This window comes from Sander lucioperca, chromosome 14 (assembly GCF_008315115.2).
Source record: "Sander lucioperca isolate FBNREF2018 chromosome 14, SLUC_FBN_1.2, whole genome shotgun sequence".
NCBI lineage: Eukaryota > Metazoa > Chordata > Actinopteri > Perciformes > Percidae > Sander > Sander lucioperca.
This window is the reverse complement of record NC_050186.1, coordinates 26,509,320-26,530,317: the sequence shown is the minus strand read 5'-3', so window position 1 is coordinate 26,530,317 and position 20,998 is coordinate 26,509,320. Positions and strand designations below refer to the sequence as shown.

The following is a 20,998-nucleotide window of genomic DNA, read 5'->3' as shown; positions in this document are numbered from 1 at the left end:
TTGTAGTGCTGAAAGAATTGAAACTTGGTGTGAAGCAGTTGCTCTGTTTTTAAACTGATTTTCAACACTTTTCAAATCATACTCATTTTGACATGTACAAAAGGGAATGGACAAACAACTACTGTTGACCTTAACAAAAATACTTGGTAATGTTTTATTTCACAGGTTCCTTTTCAAGAAAATATGGGACCCATAAGTATTATAATGATGATGATGATGATGATTTTTATCGTAGCTTTAATGATAAAAAATTACACATCGCTTTTGGAGGTTTGCAACCTATCAACTTGTGGTTGAGTAGAAAACCAAACATTTCAGCAACAGGTCTTGTTCACAGCACAAACGTTGACATCATAGGAAAAGTACAAGTGTTACTATTAACATTAACAATGGCTCTGTTTTATTGTCCCAGTATGCCGACCTTACACCAAACGACTTTTCAAGCGAATCCACTGTCGCAGACAATTTTATATCAGAATGAAATTATGAGAGTCTTGCTAGAGTTGGTCAGTCTTTTTCCCGTCTTGATGCTTCGACAAAATCAAACGTGTTTTAAGTTTTTTTTTTTTTTTTTTTTTTTTTAAGTCTTGGTAGTGAAATCTTATAGCTGTGACATGTGAAAAAGGCCCGCATGTTGCAAACAGCTACTGGTTTTTGTTACTGCACATTGATCATTTTCTCATCCTAACTTAAATACATTCTTCTGTTCTGTCTAGTGAGGGCAGCAACCTGACTCCAGCACATCACTACCCAGATTTCCGTCTGAAAACGTACGCACCGCTGGCCTTTCGCTACTTCAGAGAGCTGTTTGGCATCAAGCCAGACGACTATCTGGTCAGTGTGGAAATTCACATCATCATTCTGGGTGATTCAACACGATGTGGCAGGAAGTTTAGCTTGATTCGATTGCAACCCTTTTCCTGCTAACTGTTGCATCGCTCTGACTTCCAGTACTCCATCTGTAATGAGCCTCTGATCGAACTGTGCAACCCCGGCGCCAGCAGTTCCTGGTTCTACCTCACCAGTGACGACGAGTTCATCATTAAGACGGTGCAGCATAAAGAGGCTGAGTTCCTGCAGAAGCTGCTTCCTGGTTACTACATGGTGAGCTCCTGTGTCAAAAACCAAACTCTCACTATGTTTACACACCAGCACACATACGTAGCAAAGTGTGAAAAAGTGACATTTTGGACATAATGTGGCCCTGTGGAGTTGGAGCACTGGGTGCTTGATGGGTTCGCCACTTGCAGTTATCAATTTCTCTTCAATGACCACTGACAAGCAAAGAAAACAGGCCACACCCTCCTACAACCGCGATGGCTGCACCTGATTGGACAAATGCTTCATGTGGGGCTGTCTGCTTCCAGATTTCAAAATAGATCAGCATGGCAGCTCGATTGGAAACTTTGTCATATTTTACGAAATTAGTTCACCAAAATGTGTTTTTGAAAGCATTTTATGCAAGAAATAAGCTATGTAGTTGCTGAATCTGTCTTTATTTGTAGATCGAGAACGGTCAGTTTAGAAGATTTTTCATGAGTTTTCGAGGGGCAGCGTGTTGAGCCGGATGCCCCTGACTTGCATAAAGTAGCCTGGACCTCAACTTAATGCAAAACAGGAGTGGGCAACTTGATGCCATGCTTCTTGAAAGTCACGGCGGCGCTACCAGAATGCATTGCCCAGCTGCTCACATAGACAATGAATGGGAAGCGTGTTAATGCGATGACGGTGGACACGCACCATCAGTGTAACTCATCAAAAACACTGCGTGTAAGGTCTAACAAACGTATTGAATGCAATTCCTTCCTCACAAAACTTTTTTGAATATTTTAAATGCTGCATTGTGTACATGTGTTTGCTAGCTTGCCGTCCTCTTCTTCATGCCATTTGTCGGCGCGTTACTACATTCCTTTGTGCCTTAGCGCCTTCAACTGTCAATCAGCGGAACAGCGACAGGACAGATCCAATGATTTCTCAAATAATTGATTTGACTGATCCAATTATTTCTCAATGAGGAAGAAATAGTAGATGTGCTTCCAGCCTTTTTTCAGATTTTGGAAATCCATGTTAAATAAAAATATGAATCATAACAGAGTCATTTTTACATATTTTAACATGTGTCTTGGGTTAGACTTTAAGTTGCAGTTTCCGTTTTGTCTACTTCTAATCAGGCCTTAGATTTTTTTCTCTGAAGTCGATTTGATGGGCCTACACATCTCAAAACCATAGTAAAAACCCAGCGAACTATGTTTGGCCAAGAATTCAAGTTTCTCTTATTACGATGCTCTGACAGTTTGACTTAAACAATAGCATCAGTGATGTCTCTACGCTTCCATTTAACATATTATCCTGAACAAAAATCCTGCTTTGTCTCTGTTACTGTAGAACCTGAATCAGAACCCGAGGACGTTGCTGCCCAAGTTCTACGGCCTTTACTGCATCCAGTGCGGCGGCGTCACCGTCCGCGTGGTGGTGATGAACAACGTGCTGCCGCGCGCCATCAACATGCACTACAAGTACGACCTGAAGGGTTCCTCGTACAAACGCCGCGCCTCCCGCAAAGAGCGCCTCAAGTCCTCGCCCACGTTCAAAGACCTGGACTTCCAGGAGATGCACGAGGGCCTGCACTTCGACCCCGACACCTACAGTGCTCTGATGAAGACCCTGCAGAGGGACTGTCGGGTGTGTTCGCATCAATATCTTATATTTATTAGCGGTGATGTTGGTTATCTGGATAATAGAATGGCTGTTTTGTTCTAAAAAGCATCATATTTCAAATGTCATCAGTATTTAAAAATGCATGCAGGATTACGGCCGTTGTGTCTGCTAGACATTTCCACTTATATTTCTGTAAACCTTATTCATTTTACAAAATTTTGCATAAATCAGTTTCACATGTGACTTAAAGGTGCAATATGTAATACTGACAGCTAGTGTTTAAAACTGTTACTGCAGTACAAATTCATCCAGAGAGCATCCAACAAAGTTGCTAGACGCTTGTCTCACATAGCCAGACATCTTCACAGCACAGCGGAGTAGCTAACGTTAGATGCTGGCTATATTGACAGTCATAAAAGCCCGTGCTCACGCCGAGCTCTGTACCCAACTGACAGGCACACTTTTTCGGCTTAGAATTACAGTAGGAACCGCTAAAAACACAACAACCTCGCCGTTTACCCGGAGTTTGTAACATCTCTGGTCACGCAACTGTTAGAAACATGCCGGGTTTTTTTTTTTTTTAGGTCGGGTAGAATTTTATCTCCGTTGATCCCGTTCGTTGGTTTGCTGCTTTCATGGCTGTACTAACGTTACAGCTGTAGCTCGCTGGGTTTACGTTTTTTACAGGTATATCTGGCAACCCGGCCTGGCTGTCAAACTGGGCTGATGACAACACACAGAAACAACAGAAATTCTGTCACAGAATGGAAATTTCAAAAGGAGAAAATACTGGCATTAGCATTGTTGTCAGAAAATATAGTATTTCGACTTAGAATGTTTCATTAATATCTGATGACGCATTGGGGTCATTTTTGGATGTATTACAGTAAATGTATTACATATTTGACCTTTTAAAGTCTTTAGGCTAAAATATTTATTTTAGTCCAAAATATAGCCAAATACCTGATGCTCTTAGAGCGTTGTGACGTTTGACCTGAGAGTGGTGCTGGGGGTATGATCATAGGGTCAGTCAAATCAAAATGAGGGTTCATCCTCAGGGGAGCAGGAATGTGATCGGAGGTATTCATGGAAATCTGCCTAATTATGAGCTATCTCGCGTCAGAGTAAACATTGTGGCCTGAAGGTGGCTCTAATGGAGTGGCGGTGGAGAATTTACAGAATAGAAACAGTTTATCCTCTGAGAGCCATGTATACGCTCAGAAGATGAAACGGAAACTCAGCTAAACAATTAGTTTGGCTACTTTAAACCCTCTCCCACTGCTAGCTAGGGGAGCTGATCGCTGCAGATGTGCCTGTTGTGAATGAACCTGTTCATTGTAACCACCAAAGGAAATACAATTTACACCACAAGTATGGGTGTTTTTTTAATTTGTACGCACAACATAGGTACATAACTGTGTCCAAGTATGAGTTTATAATGAAGAGTCCTAAAAGAAAGCTTGATAGTTTGTAGCAAAGAGAATTCATGGTGATTATATGTTATCTAATCAGTAGGGGACACTGGTCTACCAATGGATTTTGAGCTGGTATTAGTCTTCATGGCAGGGTAATAGATACATTGAGTTTTTTTTAAACAGTTTTTAAGATCAGTTTTCATGGTTCAAAGTGAATTTCAACCTCAAACTGGAGCTCAAGTGTCCTAAAAATGATAAGGATTTATCCCTGGGGACCATTTCTGCATCTCATAACCCTTAAATTGCCTCCTCGAGTCCTCCACTTGCCTCCCTTCCTCGCGTCTTAGTCCCTCCCACCGAGGAGGCACGGGAGAGACGCAACAAGCAAATGTGTTTTAGAAGCATGAGACGTCCTTTCCTGTGAAGCGTCACATGAATTTGTCAGCTGTAGGGGCAGAGTTAGCGACTCCTTCAGCTGCACGGCTTCTGGGAAGGCTGCTCTCGTGTATCCTCGCCTATAGCTCCTCGGTGATCCCTCCCCGATGCTCGCTCCTCGGGGCAGGAATAGGAGCTTTGAGACGGCCTTCACCGAGGAGGGACAGAACAACTTCCGGTTCAGCCGAGGACCGAGGAGTTGCAGAGCTGTCAAATAAGGGCCATGAGATGCAGCCCCTGAATATCTGCTGCTACTGAGTTTAGAGACAGTTTCAAGGTATTTGATTTGAGAAATTAAGTAGTAGCATGCAATTATGTTTACATTTATATTATGTTATTTTGAATAGGACTAGAGCTGCAACTGATTATTATTTTCATTATCAATTAATTTGGTCTGAGTCAAACCCGGGCCCGACTCCGACCAAAATGAAATCCTTTTTTTCTAAAAAGAAAAATGGCAATAATTGTGAAATTTAGTCACATGTTCCCAAAGTTCAGGGTGATGTTTTCAAATCTCTATTGGCAAACAGTCCAAAACTCAAAGATGTTAAATTTACAATGATATAAAAGAAGCACTTATAGTTTTATCGTTTCAGCACTAAAACCGCTCACAGTGGATTTAAAATCTTTCTTTCGACAGGCTGAACTGAATTCAGCCAGTGATCACGGCAACCCCCCCCCTTAGATAACATTATACAACCATGACAGCCCACTTCCATGAGCAACGCTTTCTTCGCTCAGTCTAAGGCTGTTATGACGGCCTCATTAGCGCCTGTCTGTTATTTCGTTAGTGTGAAACAACAGTGGTCACTTGATGGAGGATTACAGCAAAGCACCTGACTCTTGTGATCGGGCTGAGCAGCTGGACTCTGGAGCGCACACTGGCCCGTCTGTGTGTAACGCGCTCTTATTGGGCCTCTTTGCACGACCTCAGTGAGTGTATTAGGTAACACAGTCGAAAGTAATGGCCTCTTTGTTTACAGGAGTTACTTCATGACGTCAGGGTTTGGTCAGGGAGGGAATGAGGCTTATGCTGTACTGTACCAACTTATTCTTCTGGTTTGCAGATCCAGGTTTAGCCCCTTTAACTGGGACCTGCTCGGGTGTTGGAGAGCTTAATTTACAGCTTGTTTAAGCAAGGTTTACTGTGGGCGGTTAGAAAAACAAAGTTCCATTTATGTGTTATTTTACCCTTCTCGTCTTGTTTTAATACATTACCAGCTACTCATTATTAAATAGATAATATCTCTGAGTAAAAGAGTTGCACAAAAGCCTAGAATGTGACATAATATCCCAAAAATATTGACAGTTTAAGACCATTTACTGCCTTAGAAGTTGTCTTTTGTCTCGCCCTGCAGTACAGGGAGGTCAGAGGTCATGCTTGATAAGCAGTGTCCCACATCTCCAGACCTGAAAGCCAGGTGTAATGTCACATTGTGTGTCCTAATTCCATTCCACATACTAAATCTAACCATGACACATAATGTAGTATTTTCTCATTAAATATAGATGCCATTATCCATACTAAATTAGCTTTAATACTACTGTAGAAAGAGAGTTGGAAGATCTCAGCATATCAAAAGATAAGCATTCAAATGACATTGTAATGAAATGGGACAGGTTTGTCAACCCATTATGACTTTAACCCCCAAATGAGGACACAGCTGTTGTCTTAATGTGCGTAACTGTAACTTTTTGTTTTAATCTTTGAGTTTAATTGCTGAAGTTGCTTATGTTCAGTTTCCGTCTGTCGTCAGGTCCTGGAGAGCTTTAAGATCATGGATTACAGTCTGCTTCTGGGGATTCACATTTCCGACCGGAAGCCGCTGAGCCGAGAGAACCGGTGTGACAGCAGGCGAGGACAGAAAGTCCTCTACTCCACCGCCCTCGAGTCCATCCAGGGGAACACAAAGGGTCCCGAACCGGTGGCTGATGACGACACGTGAGACTTTTTTTGCAATTCTCTTCTTTTATAAACACTAGGGATCGACCGATACTGGTTTTTCAGGGCCGATACCAATTATTAGTAGTTAATGAAACCGATAACCGATTATTTGGAACCGATACGCATTTACAGTGAAAATTAAAAATCTTTAAGTCAAAATTAAGATTTTTGGAATGTTACAAACTCCAACACAAAACTTTGTTTGAATGCTTTAAACAATTATTCAATAAATTAGAAGCTTTCAACATAATACCCAGTAACCGATAGTCAGATAGCGTTGTGGGCGGGACATTAAGTCAGACTCAGTGGTGAGTGGCACCGATGCAGAGGGACAGACACAGAGCTGGCCAAAGTAGCGCACTTTTTTTAAAGATTATTTTTTTGGCCATTTATTTTGACAGGACAGCTGAAGACATGAAAGGGGAGAGAGAGGGGATGACATGCAGCAAAAGGCTGCAGGTCGGAGTCGAACCCCGGCCCGCTGCGTCGAGGAGTAAACCTCTATATATGGGCGCGTGCTTTACCAACTGAGCTATCCGGGCGCCCGAGTAGCGCACTTTTTAATTAATTAACTTTGTCGGTTATCAGGCAAATATAACACTGAAACAGATAATCTGCAAACTGCCAAAAAACGGCCCCGATAGGATTATCGGTGCATCCCTGATAAATACTATTTATTAGCTTTTTTGGCTTTGGAGGGCATGTAATATGGGAAAATACAGATTCGGCCTACACGATATTGGAAAAAACATACAACTTACATTGCGATATTTTTTTTCCCTGCGATATATATTGCGATATGAAAAAGACTCATTTTTACAAGAGGACATATATAGCCCTATTTAGAAATACTAAATCATTCTCAACTACTGGGGTGATTTTGTAGGGGAGTGCATCTACAAAGAAAATAAAAATGAAAAAGGAAATGTTCTAATGTGAACCATTCTTTGTTGAACTTTAATGCTTTACAAAAACCAAAGCAAGTAAGCGCTGTGATTACTCTTCTGAAGTGATTTTGGAGAGGGACATTAGGTAGTTAAATAGACTGGTTGACTGACATGACACCATTGTATTCATATAATACTATCAATCCAGGCTAAAGTGAATGATATTAATAATGCATGCATGTTGCTTCCTCTAAATTTCAGGTTGTGGTCGACTAGCGGGGCCTGCTTTGGTTGGTTGATAAATTGATCAACATTGATTGTGATTGGTGGTTGGCTGTGCATGCAGAGCCTGCATGTCACGCACTAGCAACAAACTGTATCCAAGAGCACTTAAATCAATGGAAATTACGTTATATCAGACACAGACTGCTGTTGTAGATTAGTGTTACGTTTCCAGCGTCGCAGCTCCGAACCTTAATGTTAGTTGGGACAGACGCCAACTATGTTAGCTTTAGCCTGGCTGGTAGCAGCTTTCTGTGGTGAAAAATGGCCGGGATATGTCGTGATTACGTTGCATTAATCAGGTGATTTAGTTCGTCTTTGCAGCGTACATAAACACTGACTACTGTAGCATCACTACCCATGGAAAAGCATGTGCATCACTGTGTCAGCGGCAGCTGCCACTTGCGGTACTTTTCTACACACGGGAGAGCCTCACTTCCATAACAACCCCCCCCCCCCCCGTCGGACTAACGTTACGTCACATCTGTATGACCACCTGTCTTAAAGGGGAAAGGTCGGCCGGTAACAATCATGTAAAAGGAGAACGGTGAAAGTTTACTGTTCTATCAAGCAGCAAAGAAGTTGTAGTGTCAACATCGCAACGTCCTGCGATGTGACTATCGCGCATGCGCACATTGCGATGTAGACGATGAAACAAAATATCGTGCAGCCCTAATACAGATTGAAACATGACATTTCACAGCTTGGTTTTATATTGGCGTTCCTTTGCAGCTACCTGAGAGTAGGGCTAAGGGTTATCTTTTGGTAGCCGTCTGCTTTGATAGAGTGGATGGATGGCTTTAAGATGCTATTTTAGGTTTGTTTGAGGTCTGTCTGTGTTTCTCTTATCTCTCTATGCAGCTCTTTTCTCTTTTTAGTTTCAAAGACTCTTATTCCGCTTTTTTTTCTGTACTCTTACACAAACTGCTTTCCCATGAACACAAACCCGCTGTTGTGAAAGTTTGCATAACTTTTAAAAGTCAGCTATACTGTATGCTACACATTTAACTATTTCACCAAACACGTTGAGGTCTGTTACTCTGTAATATTAACGCGTCTTTCTTTTTTTCAGATTGGGTGGAATTCCTGCCAAACATAAAGACGAGAACCTTCTCATCTTTTTAGGAATCATCGACATCCTTCAGTCCTACAGGTAAGCTCACAGTAACACACACACGCACTCACACGCATACACACACACACACATACAGTAGTTGTTTATATTTTTTATTAACTTTTGTGGTTGCCTGTCATATTTCATCCCAAACATTTTTAATCAGCGCCTTAACATTTACCTTTTACCATTTCACGATCAGTTAAATTTTGTCACTCCAGACTCCATAGACATATGTCAGGAGAGTCTGGAGTGTGCCACCAGGCTCCATAGACACACAGTTTCTATAAGATTTATGTATTTTTAATTCGTAAATTGCAGGTTCATCAAGAAGGTGGAACACTCCTGGAAAGCTCTTGTACATGACGGGGTAAGTAACTCCCCATCCTCCTCCTTACCTGCAGGTTTTTTATAATGTCTACATGCATATGTATCTGCATGTGTGTGTGCGTGCGTATTTATATCTTACAGCATCCTTTGCTTCCCAGGACACGGTGTCGGTGCACAGGCCCAGTTTTTACGCGGACAGATTTCTGAAATTCATGGGTTCGACCGTATTTAAAAAGATTCACCGTAAGTCGCTGAGCTAACATAACTCCTGTACTCTGAGATTAGTGAGCTTCTCTTTTTAAAAACCACTCTTTCTGCGTGTCTCTCAGCTTTAAGAGGAGCATCCTCAAAGAGGAAGAGGAGTTCCCTCTATGCAGGGAAGTCAGCCTCTCAGGAGATTCTGTCCCCGCAGAGGGAGGAGAGGAAGGAGGAGAAGAAGGCTCAAAGCATGGACAACCTGGATGGAACCAGTGAGCTTTAGGATAGCATTGAACATGATATTTGAGCAAACATTTTTTTGCAATGTTTTCGGGGAGGCATTGCTTGATTCACTAATGGATGATTTGCTTGTTACTACAGTGTACAGTTCCTCCAGGCAACCGGACCTTCTTCCGAGAGTTTCTTTCAAGTCCACTGGAGATTCTGAAGAATACCTTGAAAACAGGTACGTTACGCATGCAGCTGTCAGATCTCAGTGAAGTCAGCTTTCCAGGAATTTAGAAAAGTTAAGATCGTTCGATCACTTCACATTCACAAAAAGCACGATGCTAGGTATTGAACTGAGCAGAACAGAAAAGGATTAGATAATCCTTTTCTATTTGTATATTTCACAGTGATAAAGGAGTTTTCATTTATTCTTGAAAAAAGGGCCCAAGAGGTCAAAATACATAGAAAATGAAAAAATAAATGTATTAGGAGTACAGCTGTAACAATTCCAAATTTTGCGGTTCAATTGATTGTCCCAGACATAATTACGTTTGACAATATAATTGTCTCTTTCAGTCAAATTTAAAAATATTTATTTATTTATTACTTTTAAAAACAAATTAAAGTTTTGAATGAATTCCAAGTATGTAGTAACCCAGGTACACAGCCTTTGAAGTAAACAACGCCACTTTATTATAATAAAACATGTTAACTAACTGTACCCCCCCCCCCCCCTTGTCATTTTTGTTGTTATGAACGTGTTTAGGGTCTAGTGCCAACAAATAACAATTGAAATAAAAATGTATAGTCCGACCAATAATAACTTATATACTGTAATTACAATTTGGCACGTCAAACAAAATCAACACTTACCAGTCATACGCCTTAAGACCTTAGCTCATGTTAGCAATTTATTGCAGTTAAAGCGTAACTCTCGCCAAAATGCAACCTAGGGTCTTTTTGTGAATGTACCCGAGTCAAACTTTCGTTTAAAAGCATATTTAGGACGGAAGCGCCACTTTTAAGATTTACCGTATTCTTGTTTTCGGTCAAATGGCCTTTTGAATGGGAGTGCTAGGGGCACTTTTATGCTAGCCTCAAAATAGCTATTTTTAAAACACTAAGAAGGCTCGACACAACATGAGACTTTGCTCAAAGTATCACCAGGGGCTCTACACATGAACTCGAGCATTGAGAACATTGTTTGTGTACACAAAGTTTACTAAAAAGAAAGGTTTCGAACAACTCACTGTAGCTGTTGGTTTTTCCACTCGCTGCCATCTTGCCAGTCAAAAAGTGTCGATCTCCGAATACAACGTAACAGGGAGGAGAGTAAAGATGGAAAGCTCCTAATTTGTTGTTTTGTCGTTAGTGAAAATCAATATTGACCTTGTAGTTGAAAAAGGAGCCTCATATAAGAATGACATTTCCTGCTACGGAGTCCGTTCATTCACATTCGGAGATCGACACTTTTTGACTGGAAAGATGGTGGCGAGCGGAAAAACCAACAGCTACAGTGAGTTGTTCAAAACCTTTCTTTTTAGTAAACTCTGTGTACACAAACAATGTTCTCAATGCTCGAGTTCATGTGTAGAGCCCCTGGTGATACTTTGAGCAAAGTTTCATGTTGTGTCGAGCCTTCTTAGTGTTTTAAAAATAGTGATTTTGATGCGACCATAGTAGTGCCCCTAGCACTCTCATTCAAAAGGCCATTTGACCAAAAACGAAAATACGGTAAATCTTAAAAGTGCTAAATATGCTTTTTAACGAAAGTTTGACTCGGGTACATTCACAAAAAGACCCTAGGTTGCATTTTGGTGAGAGTTACGCTTTAAACAAAGAAACCGTGATTATGTAAAAAAATAAAAGACAATTAGACGATTTTGTAATAATTGTTACAGGTCTATTTAGGAGAATCTGACGTGTGTGGGCTTCATTTCTGTTTTTTGTGTCATTTAGAAAAACACATTTTTTCTGAAATTCAGGTTTACTTTTATCCTTGATTCTTGACTGAAGTCGAGATTAATAATGACCTACTGTAAGTTAGCATTTTCCTGAAGAACAAAATGTCATCAAAAGTGGAGCTATAAGCAGTGTGCTCATTTACATCTTTACGCTACATTGACTTGTATTATTATGTTGCAGCGAGGAGCGGCGAGCCTCCAGTTCAACGATCGCTCTGGACGATCCTCTGCTGTCTCTCAGCAGGAGCCAATCAGAGTCTGAACTGGACGTCTACTTGGTATGAAATGTTTTATAGAAGCCTATACATTATGCATAAAAAAAACATGTATTCTATATTTATCTTATTGTCAACAAATCCAATGAAAAGACCAAAATCAACAATGTGGTAGTCCGTCTCTTAATATTGTCTGACTTTCCGACCCTCTCTGTGGCTCTCAGCCCCAAGAAAATATATAAAATATCACCAACCTTATCCTTTTAATTACTAACAAACACCACGGCAGAGTGGCTGAAACTCCTATTATATACAGTATATGTATATTAAACAGTTTGCCCTAACATACCTCTCTTTAAGCTGTGATATCTTTAATTGAAGCATAGTGTTGTGAGCAAAGTTGTTTGCAAAACTTGTATTTCAAGAGAGAAATTAGGAGTTTAAGGGCCGCTGGAGAAACTACATGTTAAAACCCTTCCACTCTGGTTTTAAAGTAATACTCCAACATTTTGGAAAATAGATTTATTCACTTTCCTGCAGAGAGTTGGAGAAGATAAACACCACTCTCCATTTTTACAAGTGGTATCAATCGTGTCATTTAACTGTGGGCAAGAAAGACACCTCTCACCTGTTACTTACTCTACAATTCACAAAATGGTAAGGTTATTCTCAACATATTAAGACTTTTTTACTAAGCTAATACAACATTTTTGTAATATTACAATAGGGGTGGGAATCACCAGAGGCCCCACAATACGATATTATTACGATACTTATGTCACGATACTTATGTCATGATATGATATTATCACGGTACTTATGTCACAATACTTATGTCATGATACAATATTATCACGATACTTTTGTCACGATACAATATTATCACGATACTTTTGTCACAATACGATATCACGATACTTTTGTCACGATACGCTATTATCACATTCTTTTGTCACGATACAATATTATCACGATACTTATATCACGATACAATATTATTGCGATTTAAATATATTGCGCTATTCTGCGATATATAGCAATTTATTACCTTTCTCTTATTAATTTCAAATTTTGTCCCCAAAGAAAAACTTTGTCACCATCGGTTTTATCTAAAAAGATACATTCTTAATAGGAAAAAAACCCAACTGCACCATCTAGTGGATTGAAAAAGCAATTGATTTTTATTATTCTAGTACCAAAAAGAGACTTCGCAACACAGCAAACATGATCGGTCCCCCTACAATAAAGACAATGAGTCTGTTAACTTATTTGACAGGAATCTATGCATTTGCATTCGTTATTTCTGACAATTTGATAAACAAAAATGCCTTTTATGCTCGACTAAATAAAATCCCAATTAACAAAACTGCTTAAAAAAAAAATATTAATATTTAAATACTACATTTAAAATCATGGGGAGAGTCCTATACAGCTTAAACTGAGATAAGCTCTCATATTCAAGTTCAGCTTGTTCAACGGTTGTTTGGCAAACTGCTATTGAACAAATTCGGAGAGGATTTGAATTGCTACTTTTTCCTCTCAATTCTTATTGTTTTGGCACTGGTAATTTTCCTTTGGTGCTGGCTAAAAACCTCTTTGGGTGGCACCAAAACTTCCTCTATGCAGGAAAAAGCCTGCCTTATGATGACTCAGATTTGCCTCAGCAGAACACAATGAATAACCAAAATAGAAACATGTAGCCTAAGGGAATCCTTCATCCAAGAGTCCTTATATGCATTACATGCTTACATCTGTCTGCCTATCCCTTGCCGCTACCCCAGCATGCAATTTCTCACATCTTCCTGGAACTTTCTTCTTTAGCCTCCTCAGTCCTTTCATCTGTGTCAGCCTGAGAAACACCAAATTAATCTCCTTTTTCTACAGCCCTTATCTTACATAACCACAAAATCCTCATTCAGGCTTATATGAAGCTGCTCACATTAAGCAGTTGTATTCAGGCTCTGTGGGAAGCTTGCAGACGTCTTAACGGAGTTAATCTGATCTCAAAGCCTCTGCCAGAAGATAGAGGAATTCAAAAACTACAGCGAGTGTGAAAGACAAAATTCTAGGCCTTGATCATATCTGACAGCCGTTTCTCTTCTTCACTCTTATTTTAAACTGGTTGCTCAGAGAGATTGATCTGTACGTTCCCAGATGTTTTTAACCGCTTACCTCCTAAATAGAATAAAGTCCAGTCTAGACAGAGGTGTTCTTGACTCCATGGTTATATTGTTAGTATTTATTTAAAGGTTCATAACAGTGTTGTAAAATTGCATGTTTTACCCAATCAGTTACTAATTGCATACACCTTACATTACTGCTGACCATTTTCCAAAGCTGCCTTAGTGTTTTAAATATTGGAAAATCTGTTTGCTTCCTTTCAGGCTGCCACTGGTTTTCAGTCGTTTCAGTAAGGTATGAAAATCAACATGTCGATAACATGAAACTTGCTTGAGCATTAAAATATATATGATGTTCTTCCCATTGATAGACAACCTGTCTTTGCTGCCTGAAGGGTAGAGAAGAAACATTGATAAAATTCACTTTGAAAGGAATTGAACGCTGCAGAATGTTTTGGAAATTGATCAGCAGTAATGTAATACAAATTGGCAAAGGAAAGAGTGAGGTAGTCCACATACTGAATATAGCAAACTTTTTCTTGTGAAGAAAAAACAAAATTCAGCAGAACTTTTTTTGTTTTTGGTTTCTTTCAACCAAATTGTCACACAAAAAATAATGTGGATAGTTCCATACGTTTTTCACAAGTAAAATAATTGATCAGTTCACTACTTTCATTAAATGTGGGTGTTTTATTCAATTTAATAGCATTTGAAAAAAAATTGATAAAAGAACGTTGAAAAAAGTGACCAAAATGTTGTGTAAAAAAAAAAAAAAAAGCGCAGAAAAAAATCGACAAAAATATCGGAAAGAGTGACAAAAGACTCTGGGAAAAAGTGACTAAAACATTGGAAAAAGTGTTGAGACGACCAAAACGTTGAAAAAAGTTTTTATTTAAAATTTTGACCCAGAAAACCAAAAAGTTGCATGGTCGGCGGGAAGACAACACAAGGGTCAAGTAAATGTATTAAGTAGAGCACATTTAAAACCAGCCTAGGCTGAACAAAGTGCTGTACAAAGTTATATTATGTTATAAAATGACACAATGAACATCATACAAACAACAATACAAATGTCCCTAAACTAAATCATACGCCAAAGAATAAACGTCATTAGCTCTTACCAGTGTATCGCCGCGTGAACTTGGTCCACAGCAATGACAACAGGAACCTTGTTATATTGCAAAGAGAGGAGGGCATGGTGAGTTCAGGAATAACTCTTATTGTGACCCATAAGCCATTCCCTCCCCTATCCAGATATGACAGGGATGATGCAGCTTCTTCCATGCTTATAAGGTTCAGAAATTCCAATTTTTGACAACTTTCAATTTAAAACAACTGGCCTTTCTAGATTTCAACATTTTGTTGCAAATCATTTCAAAACCAAACCTGGCCTGAGCTCTGATACTTTGTCGGCACCCAGAACTACCTCTCTTTTTCCTTTGCATGCTACTTTTGTTCTGCACCTGTACCCAACTGGGATTGGATGTATTGTCTTTGTATGTATGTATTGACTTTCCAAGGAGAAATAATAATAATATCAGTCACTTCAACCAGAGTCTCTCTGCCCAGTAGGCCCGTTCAGTCATCCATCTGTGTCTAGTTTGTAAATGTATAATTCTTAATTAGTTTGACTCGTAACACCAACTGTTGTCCTTTGTTTGTTTGTTTTTGATTTCTAGTGAGGAGCTGCCTGGACTTCTGAGACATGTGGGGGAGACATCAGGACCTTACAACAGTGTAAATGTGACACAAACTATAGCTAACATGTTGATGTCAGTTTCTTCATTGTGAGCATCACTCTGTGCCTCTACGACTTTCCTTTTTTGAGTCAAAGTATAAAACGAAAGCCAAGCCACTGGTTCTTTTGTAGATATCCCATTATTATTAACAGATGGGGATACAGTCTGTATTTATGTGATCACTGAAGCACTCTGTTAATATAAAACACTATGAAGAGGTTTCTTCTCCTGTTGTTTGCACTTTGCTGCTAAGTTAACAACAGTGCTAACAAAAAAACAAAAAAACCTTGACCTCTTCTCTTGGATGTCGGAATTTCTGTGCAAATGTTCTCAGCGGCTGGATCCCTGAAGAAATAGATTGTATTGTAACTTAATTAGCGACAGGCAAAGCCATGCGGTTATTTTTGAAATCATATAATTATAGAGAGCCGCGTTGAGATCATTCTGGTGTCAGGAATCTGAATGAAAGATTTATCTGTGGAGACATTCATATATTCATGAGTGATGCAGTGTTTATACCCTTATAAACGTTACGTATAATTGATTTTAGAGTCCCAATTTGCATAAAACAATCTATCAATGCTACACAATTATAAATGTATTATATATTCTCTGTGCATTTTCTCTGTGCATTGTATCTGCTGCCACCATGACAAAAAAAAAGTATTTGCTCAGTTTTTTGTTAAATAGTTTTTTCCATGTTACAATGACATATTTTCCCTGTTATTATTACAGCAACCCGCTGTACAGTTTTCAGTCCTTGGCCTTTCATGCATCCCTGTGTACATTTCATCTTCACTGGCATTTATTCAAACTAATGCCTGTTATAAAGTGTTTTAAGTGCTGGAGGTAAATAATGTACATAATGTCAACTGTCTTCCATTTGTCCACATGCCTTCAAAAGTTTCAAAGCTCTGTGCTTTTTTTGGGATGTACAGGCCTACGACTGTATTATAGCAATACTTTGAACTTCTATCTGTGAAATAAATTAAGATTTTATGTTCTTAAATATTCATTGTTTCGAGAATTATAATTCAGTGTAAGTGTATATCCAACATTTTGGAAAATAAATCACTGTGTAAACAAACGTCCACATCAGTTGTCATATTGTATTTAAACACAGGAGGGCGCAGCAATGATACAGTCATAGACTGTAGAAAGAGGAAACAGTAGATGGTGATCCTTTATTTTGCACTTCTGCATTGTGTGCCCTGTCCTTTATAGATCAGGGGTGTCCAACTCAGTTTCACTAAGGGCCACAGCGGAGAATGAGAATCACATCAAGAGCCAAACATGTTCAGTTTATTGACCTGCTTTTATTTCAAAAAAGTAAAATATCTTTAACTGTATTGTTGCATGTCTCACAGAGGTGCAGGAAGATATTTTCAGCTGGGGTACTGGGGGTGGGAGGGGAGGGGGATCCACGGTCCACGTAGAGACTAAAGATACTATGTTACACAGGCTCTGTATTCTGCAGACCACTCTACCTTTACATTACATGTCATTTAGCTGATGTTTTTATCCAAAGCGACTTACAATTGCGATATATATCAGAGGCTACACGCCATTGGAGCAACTATGGGTTAAGTGTCTTGCTCAGGGACACATTGGTTGATGTATCGCAGTGGGAATCGAACTCAGATCTCCCACACCAAAGGCATGTGTCCTATCCCTAACCCCTCCATGAAGTACAGCTGAGCTGACGGTGCGTACAAACTATATCCCAACATAGGGCCTACTGCAAGCGACACTGTATGTCGTAGTATGTCCCCAAACATGACATACAAAATGTTGTGGAACAGAAACAACAACCAGAAATATTTATAAGCTATCATTTTATTGTCACCGCAGTTTTAAAGCTTCGCCACCAGGTTCCCGCGCCTATGATGTCTCATATAATTACAGTTTGGTCGACATAAAGCCCTAAAAAACTCTGCAAAAAAGTTTCTTAGCCATCATAGAGGTTAGAAAATAAAGCAAAAACAATGATTACATTTTTAAAAGAGGACTCACATCAACCTGCTTTACAGCATGAATATGCAAACTCTGGTTCTGTGGGAATTTAAGAAGTCTCAAAGCCGGCAACGCTGCCAAATTCTGCTTTGAATTTCGCATAATTGCAGTTTCCCGTCTTTCCCGGGCCACAAATTTATTGTGAACCTAAACTGATAAGCGGGCCGGATCAAAATCTGCGAGGGGTCGAATTCGGCCCGCGAGCCTTGAGTTTGACACATGGTCTAGATAATATCAAAATATAAATATAGTTTGTGCATCCTATTTTAAATAAAATGTGACTCTATCTGAGTGGTTCAATGTCATTTCTAATGTGCAGTAAATGTCCTGTGTCTGTCTGTCTGTCTGTGCCCACTGCTGGCTTTACAGAGCACAGTGTGAAGCCAACAGCCAAAGTTACTGCAAGAGGATTTAGATTAATCTGACTTAGATGAAAACATCTGCCAGAGGTGGAAATTAACAAAGTACATTCATTTTTTTCCCTGTTTTAATGTGTGATTGTGAAGTAGCTGGTTAACTGGCACTTTAGTTGCAAATTCCCATTTTGTGAAACTTAAAAATGTATCATATCACTGTAAGGAAATATATTTGCCATTATTACTGAAGAATTTGTTAGGGGATTTAACTTGTATTTGTTTCTCCTCTCGTCCATCGTAATTCTTCAGATGCACCATGACTTTTACTGAAATTCTTATTGTGAGGATCAGAGCTAGGGCAGAGTCGAGTTTCATTCTGAAAACAACAAATTGCAGTGTTAGCAGCTTTTCCTGGGCTTTTCTGTTTCCTGACACCAGGTGTGATAGAGGGTCTAAATCTGGTTAAACCTGTCAGACGAGCAGCAAAATCCCAGCCCACTGTTGCTTTACATTTGTACCATGTACCATGTTCCATGTATACTACATTAGTAGTGTGATATCTTTAGTTTTGTTGCTGCAGTGCTGTATGGAAGAAGTATTCGCCGACACTGATCTTGATTATAAAAAGGTTTATTACATCAAAGATTTCAGCATCATGACGGATTCTGCAGAACCCGGAGAGGACACTTCTCAATTCTCAAAATGGTCACTCTGAAGATTTTCTCTTCAAACATGAGGTTAAGTACTGTCCTGTGTAACATGAGACGTGGTGATGGGGGTAGTTCAGTCCAGTGCTGGAGCCAATCAGTCAGTGACCCCCATTTGCTCCAGCACAGTCACTGTGTCCTCTAACCATTTGTTTTAGCCAAATGGAACCATGTTTTAACAAAGACCTTAGTCAATTAGATACTACAGTAGCTATAGAACAAATGTGTGTACAGAGGGCACGAACCCTTTGGTTAATCATTTTTGCTGTCAGCACTAACAGTGAATATTTGCATTGGCTTTCAAAGTGATTTGTATGAATTTTAGAAAATCAAGTTGAGAAACTGAGGTGATAGGAAAGAAAGAAAGAAAGATCTTGCAGGGCCAAGTTGAGCTTGATGTCCCTACAAGAGCAACGTGTACTTTTCTTTTAGCGATGCAAGCAATGTGAATATGAATAAAATATGTATGCTTTAAAGAAAACATGCTACAGTAAAACAAAAGAGTTTAATTTAGACTTAAAACCATATGCAACCAAATGCACATTTGGTAATGGGATGTCCCATTGTAAATTCTTCTGTTTTGGCTATAGCTCCATGGCTTACTTTTTTTGTCAAACATTTGACATGTTTTCACATTCATCATTTCATATGTGAAACATTTAGATACAGAGATTGTGGTTTTAAATGTGAAAAATCTTGCCTACTCTTTTTAACACATCTATCATTGATATTCATCGTTATCATTTATCACGTTCACCACTTGTTGATTGTTTTCTATCATTTTTTTATAAACTCCATTTTTTAATTTGAACTGAGTCACGTTCAAGTACCAGAATGGGTGACTCACCATACACTGTAAAAAAAAAAAATAATAATAATAAAGGTCATCACCTTGTTCCGCACCCAAAGGGTGTCACATGTTGAAACTACACTCGGCTTGCAGCTCTGCACACAACACACCTGCAGTTGTAAAGCACGCCCACATACCTGCGAGAACCAGGAAGTCACATTATTTTAGACTAGACGAAACCAAAATAACCACTAACATTTCGTCCCGTTGAAACCCTCATGTTCCTCTGCATACTTCACTTCCACCTCTACTTTTCGGATTAATCTGCTCTGGTCACATAAAAACAGGAAACAGACGGAGTTTCACCTGGTAAGTTGATCGAGTAATGTTCGTCCTGAATGTCGATATGTTTTCACCGTGTTTCGTCTCGCTCGTTACCATATTAGGGCATTGAACTGATGCATACTAAAGTCATTTTGGTTTAAATTGGCAGTTAAAGTAATAAAGAACGTTTTTATCTTGCTCTTAAAGGCAGCAGTCTGTTGTTTTCAGACTTGTAGCCGAACGCGAAATGACCTACAGTGTATTCGGCCCTCAGCGTTGCAGTTAGTGTGTGTCCTCTGTTCAGTCTTGCATTGTATTAGCCCCAGACAGTGTAAATACACGAGATGCTGGGCTGGGCTAGGCTAGCATTGTACTGTTGTTTGAAAGCTATCGTGTATTCAGTGTGTGGTGAGTGTTGTTACCGTTTTTTTGGGCAGGCAAATGTTAGTTTCAAGAGGTGTAACTTAATAGAGTATCCACGAATAACTATCACTCAAATACTACACTTTCATTTTGTGAGCTTTTACTTTTCCTCCACTATATTTCATGGGGTAACATTGTAGCTAACGTTAAATTACTCAACTAGGCTACATGTATCCATTGGCAATCTTCATGAAGGTTGTGTTCAGTTTTTGTTGAAACTGTTGTGTCATGTTGGAGGCAGTTTGTGGTTCTATTGAATTTTAATGTACATTGTAATTTGTATTGCCTCATACTAATATGTAGTCTACCCTACCTTAATATAAACTCAATTGCCAGTTTATTAGGTACAATCACAGACTATAAAATACACCACCTAGCTAAAACTAATGCAGTCTAAAGGCGCAAACACACCAACCCAATTATCGACCGTCATACAGTTTGGCGAGGTCGGTGACTCGAGTCTTGGTGTGTTCAGTGCCGTCGTCACTCGGAGGAGCTGTCGGCTTTAATTTTGGCCGATTTGACTTGTTGAATCGGCCAGTGGGCAGTCGGACCCAATGACCAATCTGATTGGTGGAGTGCTAGCCCTTGACTAGCGAATCAGTGCACTTATGTTAAAACACTTACCGGAAATGACGAGCTGGATGAAATTTGAAATTCGGGAGAAGCCAAACCCACGTGACGCATTCACAATTTCATTCATAGTTTTCATTTTTTTGGGCGACGATACAGATTAGCGCCGCCTGCCGTATTACGTCTCGCGCACGCGCATAATGTACGCTCAAATCGGCGTCACTTCGGTGTGCTCCGAGGCACTTTTTGGACCGATGGAAGCCGAATGATCAGCCCGACCGC

The 20,998-nt window shown here is 39.6% G+C and overlaps 2 protein-coding genes and 1 long non-coding RNA gene across 7 annotated transcripts in view; 2 read left to right on the top strand and 1 right to left on the bottom strand.

Annotated features, from left to right (window-relative positions):
• pip5k1ba (phosphatidylinositol-4-phosphate 5-kinase, type I, beta a) overlaps window positions 1-16,617 on the top strand; it is a 26,661-nt gene extending 10,044 nt beyond the window's left edge. For 3 of the 4 annotated variants that reach the window (XM_035991802.1, XM_031277441.2, XM_031277442.2), the window contains exons 5-16: window positions 717-834; window positions 952-1,104; window positions 2,386-2,682; window positions 6,266-6,450; window positions 8,695-8,775; window positions 9,058-9,106; window positions 9,225-9,309; window positions 9,396-9,536; window positions 9,646-9,730; window positions 11,638-11,734; window positions 14,056-14,086; window positions 15,471-16,617. In XM_035991802.1, coding sequence (XP_035847695.1) covers window positions 717-834; window positions 952-1,104; window positions 2,386-2,682; window positions 6,266-6,450; window positions 8,695-8,775; window positions 9,058-9,106; window positions 9,225-9,309; window positions 9,396-9,536; window positions 9,646-9,730; window positions 11,638-11,734; window positions 14,056-14,085 — 1,321 coding nt within the window. In that variant the 3' untranslated portion in view covers window position 14,086; window positions 15,471-16,617. The remainder of the gene's footprint in view (window positions 1-716; window positions 835-951; window positions 1,105-2,385; window positions 2,683-6,265; window positions 6,451-8,694; window positions 8,776-9,057; window positions 9,107-9,224; window positions 9,310-9,395; window positions 9,537-9,645; window positions 9,731-11,637; window positions 11,735-14,055; window positions 14,087-15,470) is intronic. The other variant, XM_035991803.1, reaches the window with a different exon arrangement.
• On the bottom strand, window positions 3,402-20,998 carry LOC116034730. Its single transcript, XR_004101192.2, has 3 exons — window positions 20,869-20,998; window positions 16,971-16,978; window positions 3,402-3,412 (listed from the first exon to the last, which is right to left on the bottom strand). It is a non-coding gene; the product is annotated as an uncharacterized LOC116034730 (long non-coding RNA).
• The window catches only part of tjp2a (tight junction protein 2a (zona occludens 2)), a 45,679-nt gene continuing 44,248 nt past the window's right edge, over window positions 19,568-20,998 (top strand). The window contains exon 1 of one of the 2 annotated variants that reach the window (XM_031277438.2): window positions 19,568-19,765. The gene's annotated coding sequence lies outside the window, so the exon portion shown is untranslated. The remainder of the gene's footprint in view (window positions 19,766-20,998) is intronic. The other variant, XM_031277439.2, reaches the window with a different exon arrangement.